At 52.7% G+C, this 15,835-nt stretch overlaps 1 protein-coding gene across 3 annotated transcripts in view; it reads left to right on the top strand.

Moving 5' to 3' along the window:
* Nucleotides 1–13,696, top strand: part of CEMIP (cell migration inducing hyaluronidase 1) — a 159,330-nt gene extending 145,634 nt beyond the window's left edge. For all 3 annotated transcript variants that reach the window (XM_055417952.2, XM_055417951.2, XM_055417950.2), the window contains 7 exons: nucleotides 1,490–1,701; nucleotides 2,900–3,085; nucleotides 6,091–6,295; nucleotides 6,481–6,567; nucleotides 7,184–7,341; nucleotides 11,045–11,145; nucleotides 13,262–13,696. In XM_055417952.2, coding sequence (XP_055273927.2) covers nucleotides 1,490–1,701; nucleotides 2,900–3,085; nucleotides 6,091–6,295; nucleotides 6,481–6,567; nucleotides 7,184–7,341; nucleotides 11,045–11,145; nucleotides 13,262–13,389 — 1,077 coding nt within the window. In that variant the 3' untranslated portion in view covers nucleotides 13,390–13,696. The remainder of the gene's footprint in view (nucleotides 1–1,489; nucleotides 1,702–2,899; nucleotides 3,086–6,090; nucleotides 6,296–6,480; nucleotides 6,568–7,183; nucleotides 7,342–11,044; nucleotides 11,146–13,261) is intronic.
* The last annotated feature ends 2,139 nt before the right edge of the window (nucleotides 13,697–15,835 follow it).

The raw sequence follows: 15,835 nt of genomic DNA, 5'->3' as shown, positions 1-15,835 counted from the left end.
TGGTCTTTCTCTAGTTGTGGTGCTCAGGGGCTTCTCTAGTTGCAGAGCATGGGCTCTAGAGCATGAAGGTTGGATAGCTGTGGGGCGTTGGCTTAGTTGTTCTGTGCCATGTGGGATTTTATCTCCCCAATAGGGAATCGGACCTGTTTCACCTGCATTGGAAGGTAGATTCTTAGCCACCGGGCCACCAGGGGAGTCCTGGATGAGGTGTTGTTTGTTTTTTAATGGATTTTTAAAATTGAAGTATACAGTTGATTTGGGGGCTTCTCAGGTGACTCAGGGAGAAGGAAATGGCAACCCAGTCCAGTATCCTTGCCTGGGATATTCCATGGACAGAGGAGCCCAGTGGGCTACAGTCCATGGGGTCGTGAGAGTCAGATATGACTTAATGACTAAACCACTACCACCCACCAGGTGGCTCAGTGATAAAAAAAAAAAAAAAATGCCTGCCAGTGCAGGAGACTCAGGTTCAATCCCTGGGTTGGGAAGATCCCCTGGAGAAGGAAATAGCAACCTATTCCAGTATTCTTGCCTGGGAAATCCCATGGACAGAGGAGCCTGGTGGGCTTCAGTCCATGGGGTCACAAAAGAGTTCAACACAAGTTAGCGACTAAACAACAGCATAGTTGATTTACAAGGTTGTGCCAATCTCTGCTGTAAAGTGACTCAGTTATACTCATATATACTTTATTTTCAGGGTCTCTTTCCCATTATTGTTCATCACAGGAATCTAGTTTCCTGGGCTATACATGGGGACCCTCTTGTTTATCCATTCTAAATATCATAGTTTGCGTCTACCAACCCTCGACTCCCAATCCATCCTTCCCCCTCCTCCCTCCCCCTTTTGGCAGCCGCAAGTCTGTTCTCTATCAGGACACGGTGTTTTAAACCAAGGGTGGCTCAAAGCAGTCGGGCTCTTCTGTCCCCTGGACTCAGTGGCTCACAGTCTTGCTTGCATGTTTGCCTCTGAAATGAGACACCATCGGTCACCTGATGTGTGCCAACAGCCACAGGGACCGGCCACTCGAGCCAGACACTGAGGATGAGGGAGAAGTCGGCCACATGCCAGGCTCTTTCTCAAGTGCAGACAGGACGGCAGCTGGTTACAGGGGAGTTGCTTCTGCAGCAGAAGCGTGAAAATCCTCCCTCCCCTCCTCCTCCTCCCTGATCCCCCTGACTTTCCCTGCAATTTGCTCTCTGACAATTAGGCAGACACCCCCCAAGTTCCCACTGGTCTCCCCTCAACAGAGCACTTTTTTGAAGATGAACGGAGCGGGTGGGCTGGCTTGCACAGAATAGCTGGGGCCGCATTCACCAGCAGAAAGAGACACCCCCTTATTTGGCCTCCTCTCATTCAAGCTTTCTAAAAGGACTCTGTGAAGAGCAAGTGCTTGTGAAAGTGTACTCTGTGCTCAGATGTTAACCAGACGCTCCCGGGATGACCCCTCGTAATTGCCCCGTTGTGTGTTTCCTTTTTGGGCTCTAAAAGATGTACATTCAGGCCTACAAGACCAGTAATCTGCGGATGAAGATCATCAAGAATGACTTCCCCAACCACCCTCTCTATCTGGAGGGGGCCCTGACCAGGAGCACGCACTACCAGCAGTACCAGCCAGTCATCACCCTGCAGAAGGGCTACACCATCCACTGGGACCAGACCGCCCCCTCCGAGCTCACCATCTGGCTCATCAACTTCAACAAGTGAGTGGGGGGGCCTCATAGGAGCAAGGTGACCTGGGGACAGCTGCCCTGGCCCCGCTCAAAGCTATGGTGATAACAGGGCCTAGTTTCAAAGTCCTGGGCTTACTGCTCACAGAATCCCAGGCTAGCCCACCCCTGCACGAGGATATACCTAGAGGGCTTGACATCACCTAGTGGTTAAGAGGCAGAAGACCCGGGATGAGGCCCTGTTCCACATGTGGATGACCTCGCACAGGGTGTCTGACCCTCGGAACCTCAGTTCCTTCTTCATCTAGGAGACGAGCCTACATAGTGTTACTTTGCAGAGTTGTAGTGAGGATGGAGTGTGAGAGTGTACGGCAGGCGTTTCACCCAGCACCTGGCTTTACGAAGTGCTCGATGTATGGCAAAACCCCCCAGCATTCCCATTTTACAGAGAGGGACGAGACTCTGTGAGGCGAAGGGGTAAAGCTGAGGGCATCTGGAGAGGGCTTCATGTATTTGTTTATGTCACGTATCTTCTGTGCATGAACATCATTAACTTGGCACAGTATTCCCATGAGACAGATATTTATCAGATGCAGAAAAGAAGACCCAGAGAGCTGAGATGGGCCCCACAATCAGGTTGAACCAGGAGGGGCTGAATCCAGATCTTACAGACCCTGGTTTTTTTTACTCCAGCCCTGTTGAAGTGAAAAAGTGAAAGTGTTAGTTTCTGAGTCTTGTCTGACTCTTTGCAACCCTCTGGACTATGGCCCACCAGGCTCCTCTGTCCATGGAATTCTCCAGGCAAGAATACTGGAGTGGGTAGCCGTTTCTTTCTCCAGGTGATCTTCCTGACCCAGGGATTGAACCCAGGTCTCCTGCATTGCAGGCAGATTCTTTACCATCTGAGCCACTAGGGAAGCTCCTAACCCTGTTGAAAGAAGGTCTTTTTATTTTTCCTAGCCAGTGTTCCACATGGAACACACAGTGCAGACCCTGGGGACACCCCACTGACCCATTGCCATCATCCACTCCAGCCATCATTTCTCCCTCTGTCCTTGAACACTGTGTGACCCGGTCATGACCAAGAGCAAGTGCTCTTTCAAAACTCCGCACTGGAAAGTAGACATGCCATTCAGTGGAGACCGCTTCGGTCTTTGTCCAGTGCACACCCAAGAGGCCCTGTGACTGGGACATTCTCACTCGTCACCTGAGACTGTGCTTCCGGTTCTAGGGGCGACTGGATCCGAGTGGGACTCTGCTACCCCCGGGGCACCACCTTCTCCATCCTCTCGGACGTCCACAATCGCCTGCTGAAGCAGACGTCCAAGACGGGCATCTTCGTGAAGACCTCGCAGATGGACAAAGTGGAGCAGAGCCCCCCTGGCCGCAGCCACTACTACTGGGACGAGGACTCGGGGTGAGGCGCCCTCTCAGGCTGTCCCCTAGCCTTTCCGGTAATCCCAGACCCACCGTGCAGTGGGCAACCCAATACCCTTTCCCAGGCACTTCTGACCTCAGGCGGATTGAACCATCCACCAGTGACATTGTTTTTAAAGCTGTGAAACTTTGGGAGGAAAATAAGCATGCTCTTAATAGACACATGGATTGTAGGGAATCCACCTATTTTAGGAGAAACAGGGTGAAAGCAGTGAATCTTAGAAGTGCGAAAACGTGGCACATGACCTCAACTCCTTACACCCCAGTCGGAGCAGATGATATCATCCTTGATTCAGAAATAAGCAGAGAAGGCACAGGGTGAAGGGTAACGACTTGTTCAGAGAACCTGGCACGAACACGGCACGGCTGGTTTTGAGCACAGACCTCTCTGTACCCCCACGTCCTCCCCTTTTTGCTGAACTACACTAGGTCCTGTTCAGTAGGGACATCGTGGGGACAGAGTCCCTGTTCCTGGAGACAGGGAGCTAGGAGGTCACCTTCCCTAGACAGAGAGAGTTTTACTCTGATATCTTAAGAATGCTGACATGTCTGCAGAGCTATGAGCCTGTTGTTAGCCAACTCTCCAGGGACTAAGGGTAAAGGATTGTTTCATGGCCATCTTTTCCATTCTTTAAAAAAAATTTTTTAAAAATATTTTTATTTATTTATTTGGCCGACTGGGTCTTAGTTGTGGCTCATGGCATCTTTAGTTGAGACATGCAAACTCTTAGTTTCAGCATGTGGGATCTAGTTCTCTGACCAGAAGGGATCGAACCCAGGCCCCCTGCACTAAGCCAAGAGTCTTAGTCACTGGACCATCAGGGAAACTGCTGTACTTTCTTTTCCATTCTTGAATTGAAATCAATGATAAGGAAATAGAGGATGCTTAGAAATATCTGTAAAGATAGGGCTTTATCAATTTGATTAAAGGGAAATTCAGATTTGAAAATCAGAAGTGTAAGTAAAAATGCTGGGGTCCAGAGAGGCAGCATAGAGCACCCCTTCCCCACGTCAGTTCTAAACCAGTGTTGGGGCAGACAGGACAACAGGTGAAGAGAGACCTGTCTCACTAATGACAGAGCTACTGGTGAGCAGAGCTTCCCAATACTGGGTGCCTCTACCCAGCCCTAGGCTACTTATTTCATGAGAGCGGCCATACATTGACACTGAAACCAGCGTTGTGATTCATAAGTAGCCCTGAATGAGCCATCACGCGATGCTGGAGCCGTTTTTCTATAAGCTTTGAAAGGGCAACTAATTTTTTTTTGTTCGTTCTTACCTGAAAACTCTTCATTTGACCATATGATTTTTGAAAAACAAAATAGCACACCAAGATAAAAGATGAAACAAGAGTTCAGATAACTCAGCTATGAAGCTCCTAGTCCAGTGGAGGAGAAAAGCTTGCCGAAGGAAACCTGGTGATGACTGTAGACCCATCTGATGTCCCATGGGAAAGCCTGTTTTTCAAGGAGTCAGCATACTCTTTTTGATATTCCAATGCCTGTGCCAAAATATTAAAGGAAAGCATCCCATGTTCATATGACTGTGGTATTTTTGAATAAAACTCATTCTTTTTGATACCCATGGAGATTACATGGTCTTTAGGGTTTAGGACCTGGGTAATGTTCACGCTTGCAGTAATCTATGAAGATAACGAATGCCATAGGAAATAACTTCCAAGTGACGTGTAAATAGTAAGGAACGCTTCCCTGATGACTGAGTGGTTAAGAATCTGCCTACCAATGCAAGAGAGTTGGGTTTAATCCCTGGGTCAGGAAGATCACCTGGAGAAGGAAATGGCAACCCACTCCAGTATTCTTGCCTCGGAAATCCCATGGACAGAGGAGCCTGGCGGGCTATAGTCCTTGGAGCCACAAAGAGTCAGACACGACTTAGCGACTAAACAACAACGGGGGACACGGGGGGCAGACCAGAGCCTCCCCCCACCCCACCCCATCGGCTGACTTATATACCCACGCCCAGCAGCCCAATGAGTCACTCCACTTTCCCTGGGAAGACGCCAGTGAGGGGACAGGATGGGCCCAGGATTGTAGAAAAATCCCTCCATATGAAAACTAGAGAAGGAATTAAATAGCCCTCATACAACAGCAGAAACTATTATGATTGAAAAAATGTAAATAAGATGAAGTCTTCATCACACCATCTATACATAATATCTTCTTTTAGGATCATGAGAATTGCTTTGTTCCAGAGGTGTGAATTTTTCAAGTGGAAACTGCCACTAAACAAGTTGAACCTTTTTTGATCAAAAAATTTTTAAATTTATGATTTTCCCCTTCGAGCAGATTCTGCTGCTTAATTTACCCTTTTTATTGGTTGCTTAGCTCATCATTATACCTACTGATTATCACACTGGGCTTTAATTCAGTGATAGCCTCAGGGACAAGCTGGGTTGTAGAATGCTTGTTTCCTGTGTAGAAAGCCAAACTCTTAGGCTTTTTGAATTCTTAGGGCTGTTTTCCGTGATCTTTCTGCCTGACAAATATGTTGCTCTTTCTTACGTTCTGAGCACCTGCCTTCAATGGCTACCTTCTATTCTGCTATGGCCTAGGACACCTGATAACCAGCTTGTTATAGCTGGAGAAGTGTCAAGTTAGGAAGCCAGAGAGCATTCTCCTCACCAGGCACAGGGTGGGGATAAAATGCCAGCTCTGCCCCTTCTGTACTGTGTGGTCCTGGCAAGTCGCTTCACTTCTCTGAGCCATGGAGATGTGAGAAATGGGGGTGATAACAGTGCCTGCCGGACTAGATTGTCTGAGGGTTAAATGAGACAATATGTCCGTTGATGGCATGTGCCTAGCATAGCATAGCGTACGTGCTTGGAAAATGAAAATGGTCGGTACTAGCTTTTTCTAGTACTGTGGCCAGCACACAGCGCGGAGGCAGAGGGAGGAAGAAAGCGGGTGGGGGGAGGAGGAAGATGCGGATACCAAAGGGAACCGCCCGCTCTGCTCCTGTGTGCAGGCTGCTTTTCCTGAAGTTGAAAGCTCAGAACGAGAGAGAGAAGTTTGCCTTCTGTTCTGTGAAGGGCTGCGAGAGGATAAAGATTAAAGCTCTGATCCCAAAGAATGCAGGCATCAGCGACTGCACAGCCACGGCCTATCCCAAGTTCACGGAGAAGGCCATTGTGGACGTGCCCATGCCCAAGAAGCTCTTCGGTTCTCTGCTGGTGAGTGGCCAACAGTCAACCGAGCCCCAAGCCCCTCAGGGTCCTCTCTAGACCTCTGCTCCCCTCTTAAAACCCTTTCCCATGGCTGAGGGGTTACAGGGAAGTGAGGGGGCCGACCAGCCCTCAAGCTGGACGTTGGACCCCCCAAACCTGACACTCGCCCTGGGTTTTTGTTTTTTCTCCAGAAGACAAAGGACCACTTCCTGGAGGTGAAGATGGAGAGTGCCAAGCAGCGCTTCTTCCACCTGCTGAACGACCTGGCGTACATCCAAGTAAGCCCGCGACCCTGCCAGGGGCGTCTCTACTCACTGAGACCTGGCGTCAGTGCCTAGGGCTGTGGTTGCCAGTGTTTGCCAGCCAGGTGGCTGAAGACAACAGAACCCCATCCCCGCACAGTTCACAAGCTGGATGCCCGACACCACGGGGCTGGCAGGGTTGTCTCCTCCTGCAGGTACTGAGAGCGAGTCCTTCCCTGGCCTCCTCCAGCTTCTGTGGCCACCAGCAGCCCCAGACGCATCCCCCCTTCCCAGCTCACAGCTGTGTTCCCCCAGCCTCCGCCCCTGTCTTCATGTGATCTTCTCCCCCGTGTGACTGAGTTTCAGCCCGCGCCCTCTTCCTTGTCCTTATAAGGACATCCGCCTTTGGATTTAGGGCCCATCCAAAATCCACACACACACACACACACACACACACACACATCCTTCAGCCACTACTCAGGGCTGCAGGAACTGACCGAAGTGGGTTTTATGCCTTGAACAGCTGCACTGGCGCCCTCTGCCTTCAGAGCCTACGTGGGACCCATGTGGGTAGGACAGCCTCAGGGCTCTGATGCCTTCAGGACCCCCTCCCTGCCTCCACGTCACACTCTGAGTTGCCTGTCGTCTGCAGGTGGACGGGAAGAAGTACCCCAGCTTGGAAGATGGCATCCAGGTGGTGGTGATTGACGGGAGGCACGGGCAGGTGCTGAACCACACCGGCTTCAGGAACGCCATCCTGCAGGGCATCCCCTGGCAGCTCTTCAATTACGTGGCGACCATCCCCGACAAGTGAGTCTGGCCGAGGCCCCTCCCTGTCCCTGGGGCCTGCATCATAGTCCAGGCTGAGGAAGCTTAGGGAGCCTCACACACTGCCCACGGCTTCCCAGATGGCTCATTGGTAAAGAATCCGCCTGGCAATGCAGGAGACACTAGTTCAGTTCCTGGGTCAGGAAGATCCCCTGGAGAAGAAAATGGCAATCCAGTCCAGTATTCTGGCCTGGAGAATTCCATGGACAGAGGAGCCTGGCGGGCTACAGTCCATGGGGTTTCAAACAGTCAGACAAAACTGAGCGACTAAACAATAACAACAGCGGTCTGCCCATCCATGATGGGAGCTGGCCAGGAAGCCTTCCTACCTGGTGCCTCTGATATGGGAGCCCAGGGCCATTGTGAATGTAAGTCAGGCTGAGTCTGCTAGCTACACATGGGAAGCCTGCCCCGGCTCTCCGCCCCCACCCGGCACACTCTCCCAGTGTGAGCTCATCCCCGCCCGCACTCTTGCTGCAATCCAAATGTTGGTGGCTGCCAAGCCTCTCCAGCCCCCGTCTCCCTCCTAAGTGCCAGATATTTTTATCCAACGGCCACTTGGACTCCACCACCCAAATGTCCCCTATGGAACGAACTGAATTCTCATCATTTTTTTTTTTAAATCCTCTAAACCAGCCACCCCTCTTGGCCACATTTTGGTGAAATCGTCATCTCCCATCCAGGCAACCAGGCTACACCAGAGTCCAGGCATCACATTTGGTTCTGGTCTTTCATTTTGACATCACCACACTCAGTAGCCACACCTGACTCTGCCGGCATCGCGGCTTCCCTGCTCATTATCCCATGACGTCCTCTCCATCACCTCCAAACAGTCCGCCACCCACGCTGTCAGCACAGCGACCCCACAGACGCCCTTGCCCACCCTCCCCCACTGGAATCCACCCACTATACTGGGCGGGGGGCATTGAGCTTCTTAAACACAGGTGTCCCCTGTCCCCTTTCCTGGAGGTAATTTCCTTGCCACCTTCCAAAACTAACTCACACATCACCTGTTTAGTGAGGTCTCTTCTGATCCAAACTAAAGTTTCTACCCATCCCTCCCTGCACAGAGGACCAGTGGATGTATCTGCTCCTTCATCTAGGGTCTGGATTTTTATTTTTTAAAAGCCTTTTATTTTATATTAGCGAATAGCCAATTAAATGTTGTGATAGTTTCAGATGGACAGCAAAGTGACTGACCCACACTATACATGCATCCATTCTCCCCCAAACTCCCCTCCCATCTGGGCTGCCACATAACTTTGAGCAGAGTCCCATGTGCTGTATAGTAGGTCTTGGCTGGTTATCCATTTTAAATACAGCAGTACGGGGGTCATATCCAACTCGTATTTTCATTTCTGATATAATGGAGAATTCACTCCAAAGCCACAACCTGGACTAGCAGGCAGTCTGAGTGCTTCTTGTGGTACCTGTCATCCAGGAGGTGCTTGGAAAATATTTACTGATGAAAACAAATGTGCTTCCCAGGTGCTATATGAGGGCCTGACTTGAACTGGACACTGTGTGAGATTCCAAAGACAGGGGTGGTGCTTGACCACCTTTGGTCAGAGCTTCTTAGCATCATGTTTTCACACGCAGATTCATACTGAAGCAGGAGATCAGCCTATCTGGGGGAAAAGAGGATCACCTAGAGATTTTTAGTTTTCGTGCCTTTCGGGGCCAGCGGACTTTTCCTGGAAATGAAATAGGATGCAGAAGCCTAGAATAAGAAAAGGAAATGCAGGAACTTCCCTGGTGGTCTGAATGGTTAAGAATCTGCCTTGTAATGCAGGAGACATTACAAGGGTTTGATCCCTGATCAGGAACTGAGGTGCAGAGCAACTAAGCTCCAGTGCGTTGCAACTACTGAGCCCAAGCAAATTAAAAAAAAAAGTAAGAAACCGAAATGCAGAGCTGCTCTGTTGAAAACCAGGGGTGAGAGGCGTGCGGCCTCCCCATCCAGGGCTCCTGTCAGCCGGTGCTGCAGCCCAGGGACAGCCCTCACCAAGTACCTGCTATGAAGCACGCCCTGGGTTGGCGCGGGTACTCAGGCAAGAACCAGGTACCCCCCAGACCTCAGGGAGAGCAGCAGGGCTTGAAGGAATAACATAAGGCAGGTCCTGCCCCACTGTCCCCGCAGGTCCCAGCCAGGTGGCCCCACCTTCCCACCCCTCCCATGGGGCCGCCCCAGCACCAGGGCTCCAGGGCCCCAGGGAAAGGAGGAGGCAACTGCTCCCACCAGAACCTTCCAGGATAGCTTCCGGGGGCTGCCTCTGTCAGCACCCCTTGGCAACCTTGTGTTGACAGGTGTGGGGGGCTCAGTGGGCATGAGAAGCTCAGGCCAGGCATAGAGGGGCCCCTGGAGAGTACAAGCAACTTCTGGTGCTGCCAGGATGCCGGGGCACATGAGTAACTCCGTCCATCTCCCTCCCCACTCCCAGAGGGCATGCTCTTCACTTGAGTCCAGCCCAGCAAGGAGGCTTAACTGAGCCAAAGGGGTGTTAGCTTCGTTTTTGAATGGGAGCGACAGGGACAGTCTCCTGGGAACAGAGCCCGGATCCAGAATCCAGAGTCAAGGGTGTTGGCAAAGCACTGCCCTCCTCCTCCCCAGCCCTCTGTGATCCAGAGGAGCCTGGGCGGCCCAGCTCCCCTCCTCTCTGCTCTTCCCACACACGAGCTCTTTACTTTTTGTCAGCTCTCCTTCTGCTCCCCATGGGACACGTATGGGGGTAACAACGGCTTCCAGAGTCCTATACAGTTTTTCCATGTCTGGACTGCGGTCTGTGGTTATAGGATTCCTCTAAGAGGAAAACTAGAAGCCCCAGTGGGCCTCTGCCCATTTCTGTTCCTGGGGGAGGTGTGCATTTCCTGCCGTCTGGCACAGCAGGCTGCATGGACCCCCACAATGGCCATTCTCCAGCACTTTGGCCTGATCGCACCCAGGCCAGGGGACTAGAGATCTCAGCTCCTCAGCAGGATTCTTGCAAGTCGAGACCTTCAGTCTGGGCAGCCCCAGGCCTGCTCCTCCTCCTACCCCAGGCACGGCTCCCCTTCGGCAGGTCATCCTAGCTATTGGCTTGGCCAAAGAATTCATTCAGGTTTTTCCATTCTTTTTGTTCAACCCAGTGCTTAGTAACCACGTGTCTTCATCTGCCCATTTGTAGCATGGAACAGTCACGCTGTCCTGCCTGAGTGGAGACAGGGGGGCATGAACTTGAGGGGTTAACCCTCCCCTGAGCACAGGGTGACTCAACACTCTGCTTCTTCCATCACCACATTTCCATCGGGTCCTACACAATCCTTGTACCTTCAGGTTAAGAGATGCACACTGAAGTTGTTTGTGTGCTGGGCTCTGGCATGGATGCTGGTCCCCGATGGTGGGCTCTGTGTGCCAGCTCTTCCCTCTTTGGGGACAGCCATGGAGCAGCACTGAACTGAGAGCAGGCTCAGAGAGAAGATCACGGGCACCAATTGCAGCCAGACGTGTGGGAGGGTGTTCAGGATGTCGGTCATCACATTGGAAAGAGCTGGTCAGCTCGGCACACAATCCTGCTCTCCCCTGGTCCCTGGCAGGGCTCTGGGCACTGCTGACTCAAGTCCCACCAGCCACCATGCAGCATCCCTGCCCGGGAACCCCTCACCCCACTTTGTCATCCAGTCCTCTCATTTGTCCTTTCTGGTTCAGTTCCATAGTTCTCATGGCATCAAAGGGAAGATACATCTCCAGAGGCCCGTGGACCAGAGTGCTGGAAAAACTCGGGGCACACAAGGGGCTCAAACTGAAAGGTAAGGGTTCTTGCATTGACCCTGAGTCTGGATGCCCAGGCCTCCTGCTGAGGCCAGAACACTTCCCCCCAAACCTGGTGTGACCTTAGAATCTTCAACACAACCAGCAGTCCACAGTTGTGCAGGGCAAGAGGCTACCTGGTCACCATCCCTGCCCTGCAGCAATGCCATTCTAACATGTGATCAGAAACCCGAAGGAAATTGATAGAGTCACTTACCCATCCACTCAGCAAGTGGCCCTTTTAATCCAACAAAGTATCAGCAGAAAGGACTTCCCTGGTGGCTCAGTATAAAGAACCCGCCTGCCAATGCAGGAGACATGAGTTCCATCCCTGGGTCGGGAAGATCCCCTGGAGGAGGAAATGGCAACCCACTCCAGTATTCTTGCCTGGAAAATTCCCTGGACGGAGGAGCCTGGTGAGATACGGTCCTTGGGGTCACAGAGAGTCAGACACGACTTAGCGAATGAAAAACAATAACCCACAGAAAAGGGGCTCAGTTTGACCCTCCTGTCTCAGTTCCTGCTACCTGGATCGGCCAGAGTCACTGCCTCGGCCCCAGCTTTCCTGCCAATGGCCAGCGTTCGTACAGTCCTTTGTAGCTGGCAAAGCTCTCCTTTGCAAATATAGATGGCTTGCCCAACGTCACACAGCTCTTCTGCCATAAAGCCTGGCACTGGCCCCTCGGGGAGGAAGCCAAGCAGGACAAAAACGTCAGCATTTCATCGCCATCATCACAGACTGTGCGCCGAGAGAGTCCTTGGGGAGGCTGGGAGGAGGCCAAGCGACCTTCCTGATAGTAATGCCCACTGCATTGGGTTGGTCAAAATGTTCATTTGGGTTTTCCATACGATGTTATAGAACATCGTATTTGTTTCTGGTTTTGTTTTTTTTTTAAACAGAAGAACGTGACTGAACTGTTTGACCAACCCAATAGTTATCATGTAAACGCCCAGCCTTGTGCCTTGCTGAACATCCTATAAAGATCTGTCATTCATTAATAACCTGCATGACAGTTTATTGTGATTTCCATTTAAGGTAGAGCCACTCAAGAATTAGTCATTTAAGATTAGAATTTGGATCCTAATATTCTAACTCAAAGCCAGCCATCCTTAGCAGCCAGGCCATCCTAACTGCAAAACACATCAAAGCTAGCAGCTAGAGGCCTGGGAAGCTTATCCCAGGCCTCTCACAGAGAAAATTCAGAAACAGTGAAAGTCCTTCCAATGAGCCAAAACAGAAAACAAGGAAAAGAGAAGCGTCTTCCCCAGCCCAGTACTGAAAGCATCTAGGGGGCCTGTGTGCCTTAAATTAGGACCCTGGGACTTCCCCAGTGGTCTAGTGGTTAAGAATCTGCCTTCCAATACCAGGGGCGCAGGTTCAGTCCCTGGTCAGGGAACAAAGATCCCACATGCTAGAAGACTGGGCAAAAAAAAATCAATTAATTAAGACCCTGTTGCCAAAAACTGATGAACATAAAGGTGACGTTGTTCAGTCAAGGGACACTTTCCCAGGGTGATGCATGTGTGTGGCCTACCAGGCGAGGCCTTTCCCTTGTCAACGTGGATACCCACATCCCTTGGATGGGGCCAAGCTCTGAGCTGTGCGACAGAGGGCCCTGCGTGGGGCTTGGGATTCTAGAGCTCTGGCTGGGCCACACCATCTGCTCAGGGCCCCTGGGCAAATTTATCTGCTGCTCAGAACTTCCTTCTAAAGCCACAGGATATTGGAGCCAGGGCAGAGATCTTGTAGTTGAATGCCATTACTTGACAGATTGGGACACAGGGCTTCAGAGAGGAGCAGGCACTTGCTGCTAATTGTAGGGTCAGCTTGATGGCAACTGGTTTATTGGGGGGATCCCCTGCATAGAGCAGAGCGAGCACTCCACACAGGTGGCTGGAGGCTCAGGTGAGACCCTGTGTGCCCCGTACAGACCAACGCCAGGCACCATTGGTAACATGGCACAAAACTCTTCCCAGGGGGACACAGTCCATTGCAGCTAGAGAAGGGGGTACCTGGTGGGGGTCAGGAAATGGCAATGGGGAACCCCAGAAGGCAGTGGGTACACAGCCATTCTCTCGTGAAGTTCATGCTTACGCGACTTTACTGCTTTGCAGAGAAAATGGTATTCGTCGGCTTCAAAGGCAGCTTCCGGCCCACCTGGGTGACCCTGGACACTGAGGACCACCACGCCAAAATCTTCCAAGTGGTGCCCATCCCGGTGGTGAGGAAGAAGAAGCTGTGAGGACCGCCGCCACCCCATGCACCCCCACAGTGGACCCTGACACTGGAGTCTGGGCAGCAGCCCGGGGCAGTGAGGCCGGTTCCCACAGCCCCGGTCTGGCAGCTGCCGGGGAAGGCCACATGTCAGCCCTGATGGGCCAGGGGGAGGCTTCTGAGCCCTCTTTTGCTGCCGCCTGCCCCCCTCAAGGGTCTGCCTGCAGCCCAGGGCCCTGTGGGCTGATGCTGCAAACCTTTTCCTCCCTGCAGCCTCCTGGGGGTCTATCTGTGCCTCTGCAGTGGGGGCTGTGGGGACCACAGGGAGCCCTGGGCTCTTCTGGCAAAAAAGGTCCCCTTTGGCAAGAGCTCTGCTCCAGCTGGGAGGCAGCCTGGGGGTGGGAGGGCGGGGTCACTCACAGATCTCCATGCTCTCCTGCACGATGTTAGGGTGGGAGGTGCAGGAAGAATCCTCATTCCTGTAAGCGGGGCCCGACCTCCACCGGTTTCAGAGCTCGGGTGTAGACGGAGCGCACCGAGATGGAACCAGCTGCCCTCGGGGAAGACGAGCCTGCCTCCGGAGGAGGTCAGCCTCTCAGGAGACTTGGCGCCCAGGCCATGAGTCGGACTAGGTGACTTTTAAAGGCCCTTTCAGTTCTGAGAGCCCAGAAGTCTGTGGCTTCTCACGTTCTGTCTGGAGTCCAGCGGTAGCGAGAACATTCTCAGCCGACATCCATGACGCTGGGCACTCCGGGCAGACAGGATGGAGGTGTGAGAAGCAAGGCCCAGGGTGAGGGGCTCGACTGTCTGGCGCAGCAGACTGTCGGTGTAAGTGCCTTCTGGTGCTAGGGAGAGAAAGCTGAGAGGGCTCAAATGGGGGCCGGGCCAGTTCCCAGGAGGGAAAGCAAGGGTTTACGTGCTCGGGTGGGTCTGGAAGCTTCTTGCAGGAGAGGCCCTGGGCTCATAGGGGTGAAGGGCAGGGGGTTTACGGGTGGCAGGGACGGGGCAGCCTCTGGAGCATTCAGAGACTGAGCCCATCCTGCCGAAGCTGGATGACTTCAAGGTGGCCCATTTCCCTGGACTCGCTGGCCCACCCGTAGCAGAGAAGCGTGCATCAGAGGGAGGGCTAGTGGGCCCCTGACACCCAGAGTGTCAGCCAGCCGGCCCCACCCATGACTCCAATAGAGGCTGGAGTCAAGTCGAGAAAGGTGGGCTCCTCCATGGGGGGCCCATCTGCTCCTCACTGGGGAGCTCACCTCACTGGGGAGGTGTGAGAAGCACTCATACCTCAGGGTGCCTGGGCTTTCGGAGCCAGAAAGGGCCTTAGGAGACACCTAGTCCAAAGCCTTGGTTGTATAGACGGGATGATGAAACCCCAAGAAGGGGAAGAACCACACGGCCAGAGCGGGGCCAGGACGGGAGTCCCCATTCCCCACACTCACTGCCACACCACGCTGCCTCAACTGCCGGCCGGAGGGGCCAGGCGCTCCTGAAGGACAAGCCCCCTTGAAGGGAGAAAAGATGAGACTAGAAAGAGAGCTGTTGGCCAGGACTGTTTCTGCCCCGGCCCCCTCACCGTGCACGCAAGGGCGCCCTCCTGTGGGCTCTGGAGGCCCTGCAGCCTCCACTTGGCTCAAATTTACCTGCCCTCCCGAGGGGCGCCCAGCCGCCGCAATAACTGCACTGGTGCTACCTGCATCTGCAGGTCCGCAGGCATGCCCAGCAGACAGTGTCAGGCCACCCCGACACATCTTTGGGGAGCTGGCTAGGTGGCTCTCCGGGGTCCGTCCACCCCAGGCCCTCTTGGAGAACTGCCCACCTTGGAGAGCCAGGAGAGCTCTGGAAAAGGAAAACTCTGTCTGTGGTTTATACTCTCTCGTGAGACCCCAGGGTCACTCTGGGTCTTATGATGACCATGTCTGTCCCCTCTCCTGCCCCAGCCACAAACTCCTTCCCTTCTTGTCCCCTTCTGTTCAGCTGCACCCAGTGAGGCTCAGCCTTAAGTCCACCCCCCACCTCCCCCAGGGTGAGCCAGTCGCCAAAGAGGTTTTTCCCACTAAACAAGTCTTTCAGCTGCTAGGGGGTGACGGTGGGACTCTGCCTCTAAGGACACGGCAGCTTCAGAGGCCCGAGTCCCTGGAGGGACCTCTTCCAGGAAGATCAGAGGCCGTGGGGAGGAGAGTTCAGATGACCTCATGTTCTTCTTGTCTACAGTCCTGTTGAGTTTTCCTAAACTCTTAATGCAAGGGTCTCACACTGTGAACCACTTAGGGTGCAATCACTTCCGATGGCCAGGAATGTTAACTGTCTTTGGTTCAGTTCATGGAAAGAAAATATCTATTTGAAAATCCTCAGAGTTGTACATTTGTCAAACAGCACAGGATCTGTGCATATAATGTTCCTTCCAAAACCATTCACCAAGAGCCCGTGTCTGGGCATGTTCTTGGTAGCACAAATTTTCTTACTGCTTAGAA

Source organism: Moschus berezovskii, chromosome 21 (genome assembly GCF_049115385.1).
Source record: "Moschus berezovskii isolate FMDL1 chromosome 21, NW_MosBer_1.0, whole genome shotgun sequence".
NCBI lineage: Eukaryota > Metazoa > Chordata > Mammalia > Artiodactyla > Moschidae > Moschus > Moschus berezovskii.
This window is presented reverse-complemented; position numbering and strand designations above follow the sequence as displayed.